Source organism: Pieris brassicae, chromosome 1 (genome assembly GCF_905147105.1).
Source record: "Pieris brassicae chromosome 1, ilPieBrab1.1, whole genome shotgun sequence".
In the NCBI taxonomy this organism is placed as follows: domain Eukaryota; kingdom Metazoa; phylum Arthropoda; class Insecta; order Lepidoptera; family Pieridae; genus Pieris; species Pieris brassicae.
This window is the reverse complement of record NC_059665.1, coordinates 11,351,162-11,371,207: the sequence shown is the minus strand read 5'-3', so window position 1 is coordinate 11,371,207 and position 20,046 is coordinate 11,351,162. Positions and strand designations below refer to the sequence as shown.

General features: G+C 33.5%; 2 protein-coding genes across 8 annotated transcripts; one reads left to right on the top strand and one right to left on the bottom strand.

Annotated features, from left to right (window-relative positions):
- Positions 1–1,569: 1,569 nt before the first annotated feature.
- On the top strand, positions 1,570–8,979 carry LOC123717009 (kynurenine aminotransferase). Of its 2 annotated transcripts, none has more exons than XM_045672800.1 (10): positions 1,570–1,692; positions 1,869–2,015; positions 3,097–3,250; positions 3,768–3,894; positions 4,289–4,398; positions 4,762–5,005; positions 6,343–6,509; positions 7,893–8,079; positions 8,298–8,461; positions 8,904–8,979. In XM_045672800.1, coding segments are annotated over exons 1-10 (1,365 nt in total). In that variant the 5' UTR covers positions 1,570–1,690; the 3' UTR covers positions 8,967–8,979. The 2 variants fall into 2 exon arrangements, with proteins under 2 accessions (XP_045528756.1, XP_045528841.1); XM_045672885.1 differs by having other exon boundaries at positions 1,570–1,696.
- A 16-nt stretch (positions 8,980–8,995) lies between these two features.
- On the bottom strand, positions 8,996–19,919 carry LOC123716576 (elongator complex protein 3). 6 transcript variants are annotated; one of them, XM_045672422.1, is made up of 12 exons: positions 19,732–19,919; positions 19,088–19,226; positions 18,577–18,673; positions 15,674–15,849; positions 15,385–15,547; positions 14,784–14,922; positions 13,555–13,719; positions 13,209–13,323; positions 12,610–12,860; positions 12,309–12,474; positions 11,871–12,083; positions 10,543–11,587 (listed from the first exon to the last, which is right to left on the bottom strand). In XM_045672422.1, exons 1-12 carry the CDS (start codon positions 19,776–19,778, stop codon positions 11,393–11,395), a joined length of 1,866 nt encoding a protein of 621 aa, XP_045528378.1. In that variant the 5' UTR covers positions 19,779–19,919; the 3' UTR covers positions 10,543–11,392. The 6 variants fall into 6 exon arrangements, with proteins under 6 accessions (XP_045528640.1, XP_045528378.1, XP_045528612.1 ...); XM_045672656.1 differs by lacking the exons at positions 15,385–15,547; positions 15,674–15,849; XM_045672501.1 differs by lacking the exons at positions 15,385–15,547; positions 15,674–15,849; positions 18,577–18,673; positions 19,088–19,226; positions 19,732–19,919 and adding exons at positions 13,910–14,513; positions 15,069–15,183.
- Positions 19,920–20,046: the final 127 nt, after the last annotated feature.

Genomic DNA, 20,046 nt, shown 5'->3' with positions numbered 1-20,046 from the left:
GAATTTCTTTTCAGATGTAATTATATATAATTTCTATGTAGGAGATTCGAATAATTCAAAATATAGTAAGTTGGTTTAACTTTTTGTTGATAATTGTCAATCTTAACCGCGGCTACCGCGTCATCCACTCTAAGTATGAAATTTTTCTAAGACTCTGAAGTAAGTATCAAGGAAGTGTATAATTTATACACATAAACTTTTTAAATCAGGTTGCCATTTATTATTATTATGAATATTCTGAATCACATTATAAACACATCTTTTAGATTATGCGTTGTAATCAGTCAGAAAAAGCAGTTTTATGTTTGCGTGGGTGAGTGCAGTGAAACAATAATTATCTCCCATAGATTAATTCATCGACAATTAATACATCCAATAAGGGTGCGTAGTTTTGTATTTAATAATTTTTAATTATTTGTCGCTTTTTCTTAAAAATTACTTTAAAAAAATATATAATATCTTTAACCCCGTGTAATTAAGTGGTGGTTATGGAGATATAAAATCATTGTGATTGCATTAAACTATTAATACCATTAATAATTGTATGGTAGATCAGAACTCGTAAAAAACGTATAATTGACATAGAGACAAGAACTTTTCTTGCAATTCTTATCTACTGATGGCAATTATGTCCTATATAAAATATATTGTTTATTATTCTAAGTGCTTTTATATCATATGAAAATTAATATTCAGCATTACATAAAGAACGCATACGTACTCGTACATATTGACAATAAAATCGTTAATCGAATAATCTTGCTCTTGTTAGAATGTCATTTTCAAATTTTGATAATAATACCAGACTGACTTTGATTAAGGAGTTATCTGTTATATCCAAATGTAGGGGGAATCAAGATGGCCTAGGGGGTTTTTAGGAGGTAATTTTATTTAAGGGGATTTTTAGGGCGGCACATATATGGCGTACATATGTTTTTTTTAAACACACGCATTTAAATTATTTATAGTAAACTATGAAATACTTAAATATCAAAAAGCTATATTTGATGCTTATTTGAAATTATCTATATAACCAAATGTACAAAAAAACTTTAGGTATTTTTCGATAATTAGGGGTGTTTGAAGTTGGTTTTAGGGGTAACATTCTGTAAGAGATTCTGTCATCACTGAGTCAAGTGTGAACATTTCAGTGTTAGCGGATCTGAGGATTTACCCCTAGATTTAGGGGTTTCTCAACTAAGTTAGGGCCAGAATAGGGGGAAAGAATATTTGGGGGCTTTTTTAAGGGGACATTTCAAAAAGACGCCGAACACAGTTTTTTGCCATTGTATATCACGTTCCTGATTTTGGAACTAAATTGAAGTACGAACTCATCGTAAGAATAGGATCCGTGTGGTGAACCTTACCAATTGTATATTCGTTTAACCATAAATTGAATAAGGTTCAAGCTATTAATTTCCCAACATGACAACCACTTTAAAGAATCGCCCCATGGCCAATGTCACCATCCGCTTGGTGAGGGCATCTTAGGGGATTTCTGGGGGGAAAACAAATAAGTCTAGTGGTACGTCGCCGAGACCATCTGGCAACACTGCTTTAGAACTTTGAAGTTATGGCCTGTGCCCTGTGGGCTGTTCATGACATTTAAAACCTCTTACGTTGCTCAACTATTTTCCTGAATTTTAATATAAAATACACCTTTTTACTAATGATATCACGGAAACTGTAAATGTAGGTAAAATTAAAATTTTGTCGAATCACTAATATATGTCGGAATATGACGTAATGACAAATTTAAATAACTTAAACATACGTATATTATTGTGTTGGCTAAATGTATTTACATTCTGATAAGAATAATTGCTCAATTATATAGATCAATTCTGACGATATATAATCATGTTTAGGTGGAGACAAGTGTTATTTGCAACTCGCAATCTCAGGGCAGTATTTGAAGGGTCAAAAGCACCACGAAAGCAGTTTTCTACAAGAGTTACTATGTGTGATAAATTCAAGCTACCGGTGAGATACGGTGCAGGAGAAGCGAGTGTTTGGTAATAATTTCTAATTTTGTTTTCTAACAACCAGTTTCTAATATACCAATGTAAAATTTAAAATTCGAATAATATCTATTCTATTCTTATTTCAGCCTCTATTAAGAGTAAATAGCCAATTTCAATATATTTAAAATCCTACAATAAATAGGCTCAATAGATGTTTATTGGAAATCCATCCCACAGCTCATCCTTCATAGGCAATTCATTTAGGATCTCCGCCATTCAGTCATGGAATAAGCTACCCAACTCCATACAATTGGCTACCTCCCATTGATTGGATATCATCTTTTAAAACTCTTATAACCATTTGTATAAACATTTCTTAACCTTATCAATTATGACATGCGTAATGCTTGTTTTTCCTTTTCTGTTGTATTGCTTCATCATTCATAAATCCGTGAGATTAGCTTTTTAGTTAGTTAAGTTGTTATTAATATTTTTTTTGTATTACTTGAGATAAAGGTTCTATAATTTTTTTTTATGTAACACTTCTTGCACTTTACTCATCATTTTACTTTTTTTTATTTTTATCTTACAAGGGTTGCCTGGAAGAGATCGCTTGTTAGCGATAAAGCCGCCCTTATAATTTTGTGGTATTTGTGTATTTTTTTTAATGCAACTAATGAATTAAAATGTGTGAATAGTATGAATGTGTATATAATGTTTTCTCATAAAAGTGATAAAAGTATTGTAATAAGAAATTAAAATCTTAAACTATGGATGTTTCTCCTAAGCCTCCTGGCTTAATTCTTAGTAAAAAAAGAATCAATAAACTTGTTTGAGTCAATGTATGATTGTGTAATAGCATGATTGTAAAACATTGTTACATATATACCAATATTATCTTCTATATCAAATGAAAATAACCTTATAACCTCTATGGTGATATAATTGAGTGACATATTTAATAATATAGTTTCACTCTTTTTAATTCTAATTTTAAGTTATTTTATTATTATTATTAATTATCTACAGTTTATGTAAATATTTTAATTAGGATTTTACTTTTATAGATTTATTCCATATTATTTATTATACTAAATCCTCTATAAACAATTTATATTTATCTGTATTACAGGGTAGAATATATTCAGCTTGCTGCAGAATACAAACCAGCAGTAAACCTCGGACAGGGTTTTCCTGACTATTCACCTCCCCAGCATGTAATCAAGGCCCTGTCAGATATAGCATCACCAGATAGTTTTCTGCTGAATCAATATACTAGAGGATATGTGAGTTTCTATTTTGTAATGCATGCAATATTGTTGATTTTATAAAATAAGTTTTGAGTTGATTGTATATTGATGATTCTTTTACTGGGATTAAAAACCTAACATAGAACCATTCTACATAGAGTTAGTTGCTGCGATTTATTTTATTTTTAATTTGACTCCTGACTAGGCCTAGTCACTTTTTAATCTCAATATGTAGTTGTAGTTATTGCAGAAAACTAATACAGAATTCATTATTTTCTTGGTTACGATTTCGAAAACTATTATCGTTTTATAGGACACTATGTGTGTATGTATGTCCCCGTAGAGTTATACATTAAATATACCGTATATAAGCCTTATAAAACCGTAAAGTTTACATTAATTATAATAAATGGATCATAATAACTTGAAAGTTTTTCACTATCTTTATTTCACCGCAATTATTATGCTGCTTATGCATTATACAAACGTTGCTGTTTACCATTGTAGATTTAATGTATATTATTATCTTAATATAAGATTTTTAATAATTCAGGGCCATCCGAGGCTGGTACAAAACCTATCGAAGGTATATTCTCCCCTCATTAATCGTCAGTTAGATCCAATGACTGAGATTTTGGTTACAACTGGCGCGTATGAAGCTCTATATTCTGCTATATTGGGTATGTCTTCTGATTGTCAGCACTTCAATATTTTGCACTGATAAGACCTTAATAGCTATGGATTACCGTATAAATGATCTTACCGTACAGACTATAGCAACTTTTTGTTATACTCTTATAAAATTGTTATACATCCTTTTTTTTGAATCTCTTTGCAGATGTAATTTCATGTGCAAGTGCAATTTCTATTCCATAACACAGGAGTAACTTGATTTTTTTAGTTTTCCTCATACATTTCCAAACTTAGAGCTTCTGTTAAATATTTTCTTAGAAAAATCAATATATAGGAGTTGAATGTGAGTTCAGGATCTACAGAGAATCACTAAACATTAATGATGTTTACATACAATACACACATTTACATTTAAATTAAATTATTTAAACAAAATTGCAGGTCATGTAGACGAGGGTGATGAAGTGATAGTGATAGAACCATTTTTTGATTGCTATGATTTTATGATCAAATCAGCTGGTGGAGTGCCAAAGTTCATTGCTTTGAAACCGGTAAGTGTTGCCAACTTTAACATTCATACTAAGGCTTGTTTGACTAAAAAAATTTTTTTTTTATTTTTTTAATTTGAAAAATTGGTACGTTCTTTGTTATTCCAAAGTCTAGATTTTGGATATACTTACAACTTTTAATATTGTGGTAACTGTAGGAATAGCAATGAAGCAAAATAACTATTTAAGAAATGAAACTATAAAATATTCACCTAAAAAAATATTTGCATCATACTGGACCTATGGACACTCACTTCGCCAGTGGGCTCGCGAGTGCGTAACTGGCTTTTTAATAATAAAAAGAAATAATCTTAAATCAGCATTTAGTTGCATTCGACGTATTATTTAAAGAAATCTTTACTTTAGAAACAAACCGAATCCGAACTGACTTCAAACAACTGGGTGTTAGACGAGACGGAGTTAACATCCCTCTTTAACTCGAAAACCAAAATGCTAATTCTGAATACGCCCCACAACCCCCTGGGAAAGGTTTTCAAGAGGGAGGAATTAGAAGTTATAGCAAACCTGTGCAAAAAACATAATGTACTCTGCTTATCGGATGAAGTCTATGAATGGATGGTTTACGAACCCAACAAACATATACGGATAGGTGAGTGCAAAAATATAGATTAAAAACTTATTCACAGATACATATAAATTATCCTTACAGACTATGCCAATACGAAAATGTCGTAAAAAAATAATATTAAACACATATACAATATATCGATGCTGTCAATTCACTCTGCGAACATATAAAATGTTGATAGTGTTGGATACAGCATTCAGTAGGGAACGTCTTTGTTAGCGGATATCTGTGCAGCACTGTGCTTCTGGCCCTTGGTATTGCAAACAGCGCGAGTAGAGACCGCGTCTCCACGCGCGCTGCAGCCCCTATCAAGGGCTATATGACTGCCCCCGTACCGCCCTATCAGCAGGGCGCGAACCTCTACACCACCCGAAGGGGGCATACGCCCTGAACGGGACAAAACATCCCCCTCGCGAGGGAGGATGTAGCATTAACCAGTGAAATCCCGTAGTAAAAGTCCTTTAAGGTCTCTGCAGCTAGGCTATGGAATTCACTTCCCGTCCCTATTCGCTTAGCTCCTTATCTATCTTCCTTGAAATTTCTTCTGTACAAACATTACCGGTCCACATCGTATCCCTAACTTTCTTACTAACTTACGTGAGACTTATCTTAAATTATCGTGATTGATGTGTCTTTTTACTTTCTATTTTAATGTATCATCTTTTTAGTTTAGTTTTTTTTTGTTCCTGTTTATATTTGTCTTAATAAATGTGTATTACATGTATTTTTGCACCACTTGCCTATTTTATGTAATTTAATACATTTTTATTTTTTTCTTTACTCACAGTGCTTGCCTGGACGAGATCGCTCGAAAGCGATGAGGCCGCCAGTTGCCCTCCTTTTGATTAATTTATGTTATTTTTTTAATATTGTAACGAAGTGTAAATAAATAAATAAAATAAAAGAATTATAATAATAGGTAAGTAGGCCCTCTGTGTCTGACGCGGTTTTGTACCGTACAGGTCTTATTTGCTTCGAACCCGCGACCTTAGAGTTAGGACGCACATTCAAGCCCAACACTGTTTTGTTAAATCTTATAATAACTCTGAGAAATGGCTAAAATATATAAAAGACTTCATAGACAAATCTTAAACTTTAAGTATTATATATTTTTTCAATTTCTGGTTCTAATATTTTTTGCCTTATAGTCAATTGCACCGATTTTGATTAACCTTGAACTTGTGGCCTTGCAATATTATTTTTAAATCAAAAACGATAATTAGCCTGGTTTCCGAGAAATTTGTGGATAAACATACGAAATCGGTTTACGTACGAGCCTCAAATACCACACTGAAATATTTTTCAAGTTCAAAAGTACTCCTTTTCCGAAATCAGTTAACAAGTATGTATATTTTTAGCGACCCTGCCAGACATGTGGGATCGGACGGTCACAATCGGTTCAGCCGGTAAGACGTTTTCGGTGACCGGTTGGAAGATCGGCTGGGCTTATGGGCCACAGAAACTCATGCGCAACTTGCAAGTGGTTCATCAGAATTGCGTTTACACTTGCTGTACACCCATTCAGGTCAGTTTCACTTTAATTTTGTGCATTTCTCTTTTTTGTTTACTAATAAGTATACAGTTGCATGTGACTGTAATAAAAAAATGTGCACATAATAATGTGTAATATTTGGAACCCTTTTCAGTATAAAAATACCTTACACAGGAGTTCAGGGTTCCCAGCTCTTCCAAAACAAACAAAATAGTTTTTTTTTATGTTTACACCACGTGTGTGTGCATGTGAGTGAGTAAGTGTCAGCATTGGGAATCCCTTTAAGTAATACATAATTATCTGTGTCAGGGATCCCAACTTTTCCAAAATGAGCCAAACTAATATCTAATTGGAATGAAAGATTAAGAAGAAAGGTGCGAAAAATAATTTTATACATTTGCAAGAACAGGTTTCGACACACAAATAACCAATTTTTGAAAAACAAAATTGATTTGTTTTTCGGAGACTTCGTCACTCCATCGATATGGAGATCGTCATTAGGGCATATGGGTGTCATGTGGGTACAGTGCGAGCCCAAAGGCACAAATAATTATCGCACAATATTTAATTTAGATTGATTCCTTTTAACATTACAAATATCGCTTTAAGCTTAAATTATAACAAGTCAAGATCAAATCACCGATCTCACTTATAATCACAATCTATTCGACGAAAATCACATTGACTCAACTATCATCCAACGTCTCATTACCACAGTGCTCTACTGAATACTCAATCAGAACTTTCCCTGAACGCACTGTCTAAAGTCAAAATGGCGCTTCAACCCCACTCGAGGCATTTGCTTAGCTCTGATTGGTCGTAACAATATTCGTATTTTTTTCTTTAAATAAAGACTCTAAATTATAACAAAACAAATCGAATCAAATTAAAATATGATTCTTAGAATAATTAATCAAAGTAACAATAATTATCAACGTTCAATTTACTCGATCGATTTGAACGTATGACATACCAGGCTCCAGAAGATAAATCACGCCTTACATGTAAAATTGTATTCGTTTTTACTACAAACTCCCAAACGAAATTAGATAATTATTACTAAATAAATTCAAAGCCCTGGTTAAACGTAAATTAATCAATAAAGCTTTTTATAAATTTGACGAATATTGAAATAATCCTAATCCGTGGGCTTGATTTGCTCCTTGTTCAAACAATTTGTATGACTCAATACTTGACGATTAAGAGTGGCGGAGAGTTTCTTGCCTGTTCTTGCCCGCTCTACGCCCTTGACTTGCGAACTGGTAGTAAATGTAAATCTACAATTAATTTCATCTTTTCTGACGTTCATAAGTGTACTTGTTTGTACGTATATGAATAAAGTTATTTTGAGTTAGATCAGAAAATTTCCTGCAACGAGACTTTATCAAATGTAATATAAACAATATGATTTTATAGGAAGCAGTAGCTCGATCATTTGAATTTGAATTGGCTCGTGTCAACACTCCCGAGTGCTATTTCAATTCAATCAGCCGCGAACTGGTCTCCAAACGGGATTATTTTGTTAAAGTTTTGAGGGAAAACGGGTTTAACCCAACTGTTCCCGATGGCGGTTACTTCATTATTGCCGACTGGACTAAACTGAGTAAGTAATTTTAACATGTGTGTACTTATGTACAAAATATGTATTTATAAAAAATAAATCAATGGCGCTACAACCTTTTTAGGTCTGGGCCTAAGATTTATGTATCTGTTTCATGATCATTTATTAATCTATTAGGCAAGTAGGTGATCAGCCTTCTGTGCCTTATAATACAAATTAAAAAATAATTGAATCTGTTTTTAAGCATATTTTTTTTTCAGAGAACAAAATAGATCTGTCTTCAGAACGCGACAAGTATCAAGACTATCGCTTCACGAAGAAATTTGCGAAGGAAGCGGGCGTTCTAACAATACCGCCTTCAGCTTTTTATTCCGAACAGCACAAGCATTTGGGTGAAGACTTTGCGAGATTTTGCTTTATTAAGGTAATTTCTATTCAAGCAGGCTCAAAAAATTGTTACCTTGATAAGAAGGAGATATATTTGTTCAATATCGTGTATATGTTTATTCATGTCTCTTGTCATGACATCGCTAACAGAACTTAACAGAAAGAGACAAACAATAATTTGTCTTAACAAATAAAATGGTTTTTTTTTTAATGTCTACAGAGCAGTACCCCTGATGGATACATGCATAACAGACGTTCATTAAAAGATTTGTTGAACGTGGTTACATAAATGCCTACCTCATTTTTGTGACATCTTTCTTCTTCTATTTCAATTTCATTACTTTAATTTATCATCAAATTATACAGGCTTAAAGTGGAATATATATATCAGATTAGTATACAAAGAACAAAAAAAACATGTTTCGGCATCGAATCTTGAACCTTGCCATATTTACTAAGAAAAGCTATTTTGTTTTCAGAAAGACGAAAACTTAGCGCTCGCAGAGAAACTTATGAAAGAATGGAACGCAAAGAAAAAATAATTTAAAGAATCTATAAATAAAAACGTTAATTGTATAAATATATGTAATATTGTATATAATATAAAATTTGTTATGTTTACAATCAAGTTTCATTAATTCTCGACAATTTAAGGTTTGAAGTCGCCGCGAAGCCATCTCTTCGCATCACGAGTATCATTTCCATATGTCTTACCAAATCTGAGGAAAATTAAGTATAGATTATATTATGACATACAATAAGTCTATAGTTTTTACGACGTTTATTTTTAAAGTATCAAAACTTTTCTCGTAGTTTTACTGGAACACTAAAATTCAGACAACTAGCGGGAAATATGGCTCGCATATGTCAAAAACGATTTTGACTGTATACTACTGTAACGCTAAGTTTTGATTTGCAATCACTTTAAAGTTTAAACTATAGTGAAATGATCTGTCTGTTAATTATAGCTTAAACAAAAGACTGACAGAAAACTAGTGCTTTTGTTTAAAATATAATAAATTTGTGACATACCTTTCATTAATAGACTATAGAACAGCTAATAAACTCGCTTTTAGTTTTATATGCGATGTTTGACAAATTTGTAAGAGAGGACAAACTTATTAACCAATGTGAGACACAATAAATTGCCTACTTAAAAGTTGTGTGACAATCTGGTATGTTGTAGTTGGAACTTATGAGCATGTTTTATTTTTTTAGGCAAAAAGTTGCTTAGGCAAAGACGACGTAATGAACACTTATGTGTATTGAACCCAATAAAAAAAATATTGCGTTACATTATACACTTATAACTTACCTAAAGAGACACCCAGGAACATGGCCTGCATAGTTTGGCAGCATACCGACGTGTTTGTGATAAATCTCCGTAGGATTTATGGATAGAGGAGGATCCGGTCTGGAAAGGACATGATGATGACGTATCAAAACAGGCTACAAAAATACTTAAGACGTTTATATAAAATAGTCAAAGCCCTGAACTAATTCCTTATCAGAAAGAGATTGCGGTGGTAAGAATTAAAAACAAAAGACAAAACCATGGCGGGTTTCCTTCGATTCTGAATGGTCACATCAAACGAAAAATGCCATAGTTTCTACATTTTACAGATACCGGCAAACTTCTTGAGCATTAAACAAGAGAGTGGGGGAATGTTTGCGCATCGTACACAGCGAGGGACACAAACGTCAACTGATCACGCCAATCACGCGATTGACGTCACTCTCCCCCCGCCTCCCAGTGATATCTAAAAATCGCTTCTGCGCAGGCAAGGACATTTATTTAAGATGTTTGCCGGTATCTATAACCTCTATAAAAAACACTGGTTTCTCCTTCAGGAAGTGACTGACCAGTCATACAAAAAGTACTTACGAATAAAAAACTATATTATAGAATTTATTTAATACCATAAAATTACAACATTGAAAAGTAGACATCAATTTTATAGTTTTACCACTACTTTTTTAGTCATTAGATATAATGAACAATAGTCCTGCCGTAGGTTTTAGAAAGTATTTGTATGAAAAACCTTTAATTTCAGTGTCAGTGAGGTAGAACGTAAAACGACGCAGTTTTGGCGCGAATCGTTTGACAATGTCCATACCATCTTAGTCCAAACACAGACACGCGGCCGAAACTGTCAAAAGACAACTAAACGAAAACTTATTGTAAATTGTCTGTTTTACATTTCCACCCATTTCTGTATATAAATATGTATTATAAAGGATTCGAATTATTTTTAGAAACTCGTGCAAATCATTTCTACAGAAATTATAGCTATTAACGAATTTATTTATCAGGATTTGTAATTTACATATATATTTACAGATGACCATATATTATTGAGGCCATAGAAATAGGAACATCAGAAATAAAGTTTTTTTTAAATTCAGGCCATCATATAAATTTTATATATTTTTGTAAATTCTAACTGTATTGAAATGTGATCATTTATTTACAAAAACAAAATGTAATTTGTACAAGCTTTCTTCTGGACAGTTTTAATTAAATAATTAAATTAAGTTATGTATTCCAAGATTACTTATGCCATTAAAATCTACATTCATTGAACTAGGAGTTTTTTTTTTATGTTATGGAAAAAGGCTTAGTTGAAGTCAACATTTAACAAACATCCAATACTATAGACATCAAACATCCACTTTTTACGTCACATATTAATGATTCGTTTATATATGTTATAGCTAAAAAACTTAATGAAGCTTAAATCTGGTTTCAGTTTACATCAAAAAACTATGTTGCCTTGAGGTGAAACTGTTTTAAATAAAAAAATTTAACATTTAAAACCGTATAAACTTGATATAGTGTGTGTATTTGGTGCTTCATAACTAAAAGCCGGAATTTCATATTTTAATCATAAAAATAAACATTATATAAACCTTATTTCTTAACATCTTGATCACATCTGAAAATCATATTCGTCGAAAATAAAACAATTTATGCCAACATCTTGACCATATATGGTCCTTCTAGATGGTAACCAATCTTCGCATAATAGTTCCTGGTGCCTACTCCTGATATTACGGCCATTTTGTCTGATCCATGTTCCTCTAAAGCAATCCTTTCCGCTTCCTCCATGAGAAGCATACCAAACCCTTGATGCTGAAACTTTGTTGGGTCGCGTGCATTTACCTAAAATGTTTTATTTATAGATTTAGACAAAATAAGCAGTAGTTGGATGGTGATTACATGAATAAGATGGACACTTGAAACACAAACTGGACCTACAGCACAAGATGATAAAAGAAAAGATGGACAGATGACGTAATAGAACTAGCAAGAAAAACCTAAATGAAAATAGAATATAAAGGAGGCTTTTACCCTAAAAGTGGCCATACAAATACGAAAACACTATCAAAACTAACAAAGTTTTCCAATGAAATCAATTTTGAAATGATTAAAACAAGTCACACACCGGTACAACTGATCCGTAGACATGCAGTTCCCTAACAATACTGCATTGTTTGAAATTGGCATTTGGTCCCGGTTTGAGCTCAGGTCTATATGTGTCTTTGGCACATTTCCTCAATCTGAGGAGACCAACTAGGATATCTTGATCGGAATCCTCATATGCGAGAAAGGTCTCCCATCCACCATTTGCAACATAATCACGGCGCACCAGTTCCACCTGAAGCAATAAATTATTTATTTACCTTTATCAAATTTTTAAAAGGCTTTGTTTTTTCAAATAAGAAATTTGTTTTTAACTAAAAATGGTAACGCTTACAAATAGTTTTTTTGTTCAACACACTGGCCTAGACTTATGTTTTAAAAATACATATGTAAATTCAATTTTAATATTTTTTACAATATCAAAAGCAGACAAATTATTTTAAAAATCAAGGAATCTTACCTGATATGGCCTGACTTTATTATGTATCTCCTGTATTCCGACCTCCCTGGTCCTAACATCTCTACAATCTGTACCCAAATCTGACATTCGCTGTAACGCAAGCTCTCGGAGATTACCGTGCTCCACTCCGGATGACACTAGAGGCATTGGAATGTCTCTTTGTACTCTGAAATTGTTTTTAAATCAATATTTATTATCACAATTAGGGTTCTTAACATATTACAAGATTTAGGCGTTTAATATTGTTTTTGAGAGTAGCTCCTTACTGGAGAAATTAGGAATACAAGTACTTAAAAACTACCTGTAAACTCTAGTCCAAGGCGGAACCATAGCTAATATCTTAGCTATCAAATCAACCAATGTAGATGGAGGATAACTCTTGTACCGCCCAGTTTTCCACAACTCATACAAGCCGGTGCCTCTAATGACCAAAGTTGGGTAAATCTTAAGACCATCAGCACGGAAGGCTGGGTTCTCAAAGAACTCTTTAAATTGTTCTACATCACGGTCTAAATCCACATTTGGTAGGTCTGGCATCATGTGGGCTACAATCTGAAATTCATAGGTATTTTCTTAAATTATGTTGGAATAAGTATAAAATAAACATCATTTGGATTATAATGTTCTAAAATGTATTAAATTTTTAATTCATTTGTCATGTACTTATTCACTATTTGAGAGAGAATAAATTTAGTTTAAAATGTTATACAACAATATATTATATAGTACAAGTTTCTGTAGCTTTAACATGAGTTTCAATACTTAACCTATTAGAACAACTGTAAAGCTAACATTGTTGTAAAAATCTATCTTTAAATACCAGACAACTGAATTGGCTACCTAAATCTCATCTACCTTTTCTAATAAATACTAAGAATAAATTTTGTAAATCCAAACTACCTTAAACCCAGCATCCTTAGCCAAACAGAAGTTCTCACAAACAGCTTTGACTGTGTGGCCTCTATTCGTGTCTCTGGCTATGTCCTCATACACAGACTGAACTCCTATCTCTAGCCTGTAAAAGCACAAATAAATTATACTTAAATATAATGTCATGCATGTGTATATTACTTTATATTTAATATGTTAGAAAAAAAATTGGCATGGAAGGCTGGTATCTTAAGAAAAATGTTCCATTTTTATTTACACACACACACACAATTAGTAACAAAGATTCAGTGACCAGTTGAGTCTGGCCATTGGGTTAATATCCAACTTACAATAATTTTACTAGTGGAATAATTACCTAGTACATCCATAATTAAGCATGTCACTCATATGTCTCTGTAGGCAGTAATCAGGCCTAGTCTCAATAGTGATACCAATGCATTTAGTTTTTGCCTTTTCTGAATATTTCACAGCCTCCGCAACGCTGCCTGAAGTGTGGCCAGACAGAGCATCATGAAGATTCCTAGAATGTAAGTTATATTTAACTTCTATGAGAGAAACTATTTCCATTTCTGTAATACATCAATTGAAATTTTATAATGTAAATTAGTTACAAATAATGGTAAAAAATCTTGCTTTCTTAGCAATAAACTATACGCCACCATCGGCTTGTCCCATTACAATTAGATAGAACAAATTATGTTGCTACTTACCTAATGAAATAATCTCTGTAGTCTTCAGGAAGGCTCATAAAAGTTCCACCCATAACAATAAATTCCACTTTATCAACACTATGTCCCAGCTGTTTTAACTGCTCAACCCTATGGCGAGTTTGTAAGTATGGATTATACCTTGCTCGAATTGCTCGCATTGATGTGGGCTCATAACCTGTGTAACTCTGAGTCGAATACTCAAAGTCAGAATCAGGTCCTCCGGGGCAATAAACACAAATATTACCGGTAAAGTTAATATGTGGGCAACGATGAGGCTTACACATTACTGCTACTACAGCAATTCCAGATGCCGTACGAATGGGTTTCGCTTTCAGCTTTGGTAACAAATAACTCTTGGCATCTGATGGCACAGCTGCAATGATATCGACTAGCCGAGGTGATGTGTCCAGACCATACTTAGATGAAATCCTCGTTTTCATTTTATTGAGGTTAACATCTTTACCCTGACGATGAGCTGCTTGCAATTCATGAATTATCTCCGATATAACAATCACCATCTTTTCCTCTTTTGAGAGTTCCGGCATAATCTTCTTTTTCGGCATTTTTAACTCGTTTGAAAATTTAACGCGTGTTTATATGATTTCTATCGGGTTAACAAACAACAATTCAAAACACTAAAAATTTGAAAGAAACTGACAATTTACTTATTCAATCACGGATCAATACATAATGACCACAGAGCGAATTACTCTAATCTAGTATTCAAGATAATGTTAAAAAAAAATCACAACCGACGTAGGTACGACAAACATTTATTAAATCGTTAGAGGTTAAGCAAGTAAAACCATTAAGTTTCATAAAAAAATCTATATATATAAATATTTCTTTAAGCATAACAGGAATTAATACATACTTGACGACGTTTACAGGCGCCCATTCTGTACTTTGACGTCGCCTGTAATTAGATGAGAAATCGCACAAGGCCGAGTTTGTAACTTTCTTTGATGAGTCGCCAAACCGCTGGAATCCGTATGGTACGTGACCAGCAAAACCTGAAATGCGACACCTAATATTAAAATGGCCGGATAAAAGACAGACAGACAAAAAAATAACTAGGGACTCAGGCATGTATGATAGTTCGATGTATATAATGTTAATAATATATATAATGTTAATAACATCAATTAAACTAACGAACAGATTCGGCTGGATTATAACCCCAAATTTGATTTCTGACAAAAGATTGATGAATTTTTGCGTAAGACATTAGTTAAAATTTATAATCGACTGATGAAAAAATGACAACAAAAAATGATTTCCGTTTGCCAACAAATTGTCAAAGCACCAGTCTCTATGACAAAACGTTTTAAGCATATATAACCTCATTACTGTTGTGTTTTTAAAGCATGTACATGTGTTTATGTAGCTTGCCTTGCTATTGTTCTTAATTCCATCATTTTTTTACACACTTGACTTAGCAAAGTAAATCTTGAAGCCACCTTCTAAGAGCTCACCTTTCTTTATATATTTCTGTGGATCTGAATCCTCCATGAAGTATGGACTGATTGAATGAGATGCCGGTGACAGTTTCGGTTCATCCATTGGCAGGTCTCGTAATATTCCCGCACATTCCGGTCGCACCACCACTAATGGCAACTTAAACTCCGCAGTCGCCGACTAAGAAGAGAAAATCCTTGGTAACAATTATATTTCTTCTACGAAAACATCTCGTCCAAAAAACAGTCATTCTTTTTCAATCATTTCTCCCATTCCTCCATTTTGTACCCAGTATAATAAACTCACAAATCGATCAACCAGGTTCCATGGTTGGCCTTTCCCTGCTTGCAAGTCCACGACTCTTTCAAGCTGGTTCCTGGCTGAGCGCTGGTTAAGTTGTAATTTTTGGAACTCGGACAAGGCCTCTGTGGCTGCTACGGTATACCGCTGTCCGAAGTGGGCGTTCAATCGTGGTAGGAAGCCTATTAAATTCGTTGATCATTAATACTTAAATACTGGATGCAAAAGCCGAATCGATCAAAGAGACACCTAACCATCTTTTCACAAATCCATCGAAGTCGTGGTTGATAGCAATTAAAGCAAGCATGTCGGAATATTTTGAAACAAAATGAACTGTTGAAAATAAATATATTAGAGTTGTTTAACCAGGGGCGCTACAACCTTTTAGGTCGAGGCCTCAGATTCGGCCTCGGATTTCGTGATCACTTCTTTTTAATTAGCAACCGCTGAACATCCTTCTGTGCCTGACACAAGCTGTCGATTTTTAGAAAGAGTTAAATATGCACTAAGAACGAAGAATCCATTGCCGTGATTCGAACGCACATCTTGAGACATCGCACGCTCCAGTCACTAGGCCAATGCTATTTAAGACAACTTAAAACTAAATGTGGTAAAAAAGAATTTTTACAAATCATATTTTTATACAACAACATTTTTAATATGTATCATTAAGAACTAAAATTAAAATTATATTTCTCATTAAGACTTCCAAAACGATTTGTGGTTAAGACAGAATTCGATCGTTTGATTACACTTTAGACTACACAATGAATCATTGGTAACCTCTCAACACACCGCTGAATATAAATATGAATCACAATTTTTCGCATGGTCTCTCGGTATATTAAATTACCAAATGTTTGTGATTTAAATACTTTTTCATTATTTCAATTAGTGAGAGAGGCACACACTCTAAGATTTATAATAAAACAAATACAAACGATCCGATAACAGAAACAATAATATAAGTGCTTTTGAAGGACAAAATCGTGAAAAAACGGTCCCATTCGAAGAAGAAAGTGCTGTTACATCAAGACTATGCACCGTGAAATGGCATGGTTCCATAAATTGGGCTTCGAATTGCTTCCGCTACCACCTCATCTCCAGATTTGGCGACTTTCCTGTTCTCAGACTTTGCATTGATGAAGCGGTAATCGCCGAAACTGAAGCCCATTTTGAGGCTAAAGACAAATCGTACTATGAAAATAGTATCGAAATTTTTTATGCCCACTACAATCGTTGTTTCAAGGCAATATTGAATAATCAAATCAAATTCTGTCATTAAAAAAATAGCCAACACAAAAGTCCAAATACAGATTAGCATATCCTTAAAACTTAACAAATCCTGTATATTTTATTGCAAGCAATCATATCAAGTAGGTTCTAGTTGCTCGGGAATGTGCTCACAATAATTGCAAATGAAGTGATTCCCGTTAGCTTAATCTGATATCCAGGCACAGTTCTGTCAGATATAGCTTCCTCTGAAGATAATTAGATTGGCCCCGTCAGATTTATTCCTGGTAATTTCTTATAGCTTCATTCGAACATGTTCAATTAATCGTTGAGGTTTATTATATATATATTATAAAACCAGCCACTATAGATGGCCGGTTTTTACTTAGATGTTCTGTATAAGTTAAATAACTGTTGGATACGATATATCTTACAATTAAAATAAATAAATAACAAATTAATGATTAAGTTTTTTTGCAATTTTATGATTAAAATATTGAATTTAAAATTGACTTACTTTCACGAAGTTTTACGCATTTTTTAAATTCTTTTTTATCATAAAATAACTCTTTTGGTCGGGACCTTATTTTAGAAACATATTTCGTTAATAATTTCTTCATCTTTATATATATAAAGTACAGGGTATATACACTGTATTTTATACTATATATACACTGTATATAATATATATATAATTCTACTGTACGTGTGTATCGGCAGTCGGCATTTAGGTTATTTATCTATACGGCAAATAAACAGCTGGTATAGAAATCATCTGTGCAGGTGTTCGTAATTAAACTCCTAAACGACTGGACAGATTTCGATGAAATTATTTGTGTGTGCAAGTGGAGTCGAGAATTAGATATTGTTTTTGTATGTAAGACGTGTGTACAGGACAACATCTGTCGGATCCGCTAGTATATACACATATATTCCATATTCATAGGCGAGTGGAGGCCGTCGTCTCGCTTCCCCTTCTTTTACAGTAGGGTGCGGCAGTCATATACCACCTGGAGTCTTAACCTGTGTTTATTCCTTTTTTTCACGACTGACTACTTTTTTTGATACTGTTAAGTGCTAAACCCAGAAAGAGAAGACTTTAATAGAGACTGCAAGTAGAGTTATAGGACACTTCTTTATGTTAAATATCCTTTTTAGTATCTTAGGTAAGACTTAAATTACTTATAAGTCTTAAGTTAGGCTAGATAGTAATATTAATTTTATCTTTGTGCAGAGACAAAAACCATATTCCCCTCACGCGAACGCTACATTTGTTCTTGAAAGAGGTGACTAATCAGTACATGACCGTAATTATCTAATTACGGTTAGCTTCTCCCGTAATCAAAGGAGTTGTTCGGATTAATATACCTGCAGCTGCAGTCAGTTTCATCAGCAGACGAAGCAGAATACGAATCATCTCGACGTCGTTCCACAACCGAGCGTTTAATGCAGGTTTTGTTGCCCACCACCATTATGTGGAGTCAGCTGTCCACTGAAGTATTTCCGAACAAATTCGACTAAGGACCATTTAAGAAAAGAGCGTACCAATTCTTAAAAGGCTTGCGAGCCCTCTGGCATTGAGTATCCACCTGCGGCAATTTCACCAGATGAGCCTCCTGCCCGTTTGCACTCTGTTTTATATAAAACAAATATAATTAAAAAAATGCTGAACTCACCTTCATATCCCGGTATCATCGGGTGTTTATAAACCGGATCACCATTCCGAAACCGAGCGTTGACTACATCGATAGCTTGTTGTGGCGGACGAAATATCTGAAAAGCATTGGTTCTGAGACAAAATTCGCTACTTAGTATTAAAATGTTTTTCTCTAAAAAACATGATCACGGGAATCATAAATCAGAGAACAGTTTATCGAATTTGCTTCAGACGTTGCATGTAATGTCTACACTCCATTAGAATGTGTAGCCCACGCTACAGCAACCACAGCCTATGTAGATAATATTATATAGTCACGTATCATGGACAGCTGGCTGTTTAGCCGTGTTGGGTCTAACCAGGTGTAGGCAGTACGCGCAATAATACATACCAAAATTACGACCCTCGAGTATTTTAAGAATATATAATTAATTACAACGCGTAATGTTTTATAACACTGTTGCAATAGTAATATTATAAAGAGGAAATATTTAATGAATTTTCCCTAATTATTTGTATTGGAATCACACCTGGAAGTCATCTGCCGTTCTGTCAGACAGCACCAGCCTCTCCGAGTGATTGACACTGGGGTCCAGTAGGATCTTATGTGTGGTCGAGCCATATGTATCGCCAATGCGGTATTTGTATTCGGGACAGTGACCAGTGTATCTGACGAAATATCATTAATGCAACGAAAGATATTTCTGTAAATATTTTTTAAACGGGTATTTTAGGTTGGGTTAATCAGCTAGAATGTTATTTAATTCGGGATTCGCTATAATTGACAACGAATTTCGAGCTAAAATGTATCAAATTAGTTGGGCGATAGCTGGAGCAGGAAAAGCCGTGCTTGAGCGTGTTACTCTCCTCCTGAGTATGAATGGACTTATCATTTTAAATATGCATTTAACACTAGCTCTAAGGTAACATATTCTTGGTCTAAATGTACAGCTAAAGTAATTGCTGCACAGTACAAATTATACATGGATTACGGTTCTTAAATTATCTATGGTTTTTTCTTTTTTTCCCTTTCAAGATGATTATAATATAATCTAAACTAAATTATAATATGTAGTTCTTTAGATAAGATTTTTATGCAATATTTTCATTTCTTATTATAGTCAAACAAAATTCACCAAAGAAACTTGAGTTATTATTAGTTGATAAGATATACCCAGGAATATAATGTGGTTGTGCGATGCTGACCAAATCCAGAGCCATATTGTTAGTTTATTTTATGCCAAAATATCACGCATAATTTTAAAAGACACCTGTAATTTTGTTCGTTTACCACATTTATTACAATCTGTTTGTATTATGGTGTAGTCTCGACATTTAGAATTTGGCTGAGGATTTGACATATACGAGATGTCGCCTTTGAACATTATTTTCTTTTTAATTTGATGGCTGCCTGCTTCAATGATTTTAAGCTTATTAAATATATAAATAAAATAACATGGGTTCATTATTAATAAATATTGATTGTAAT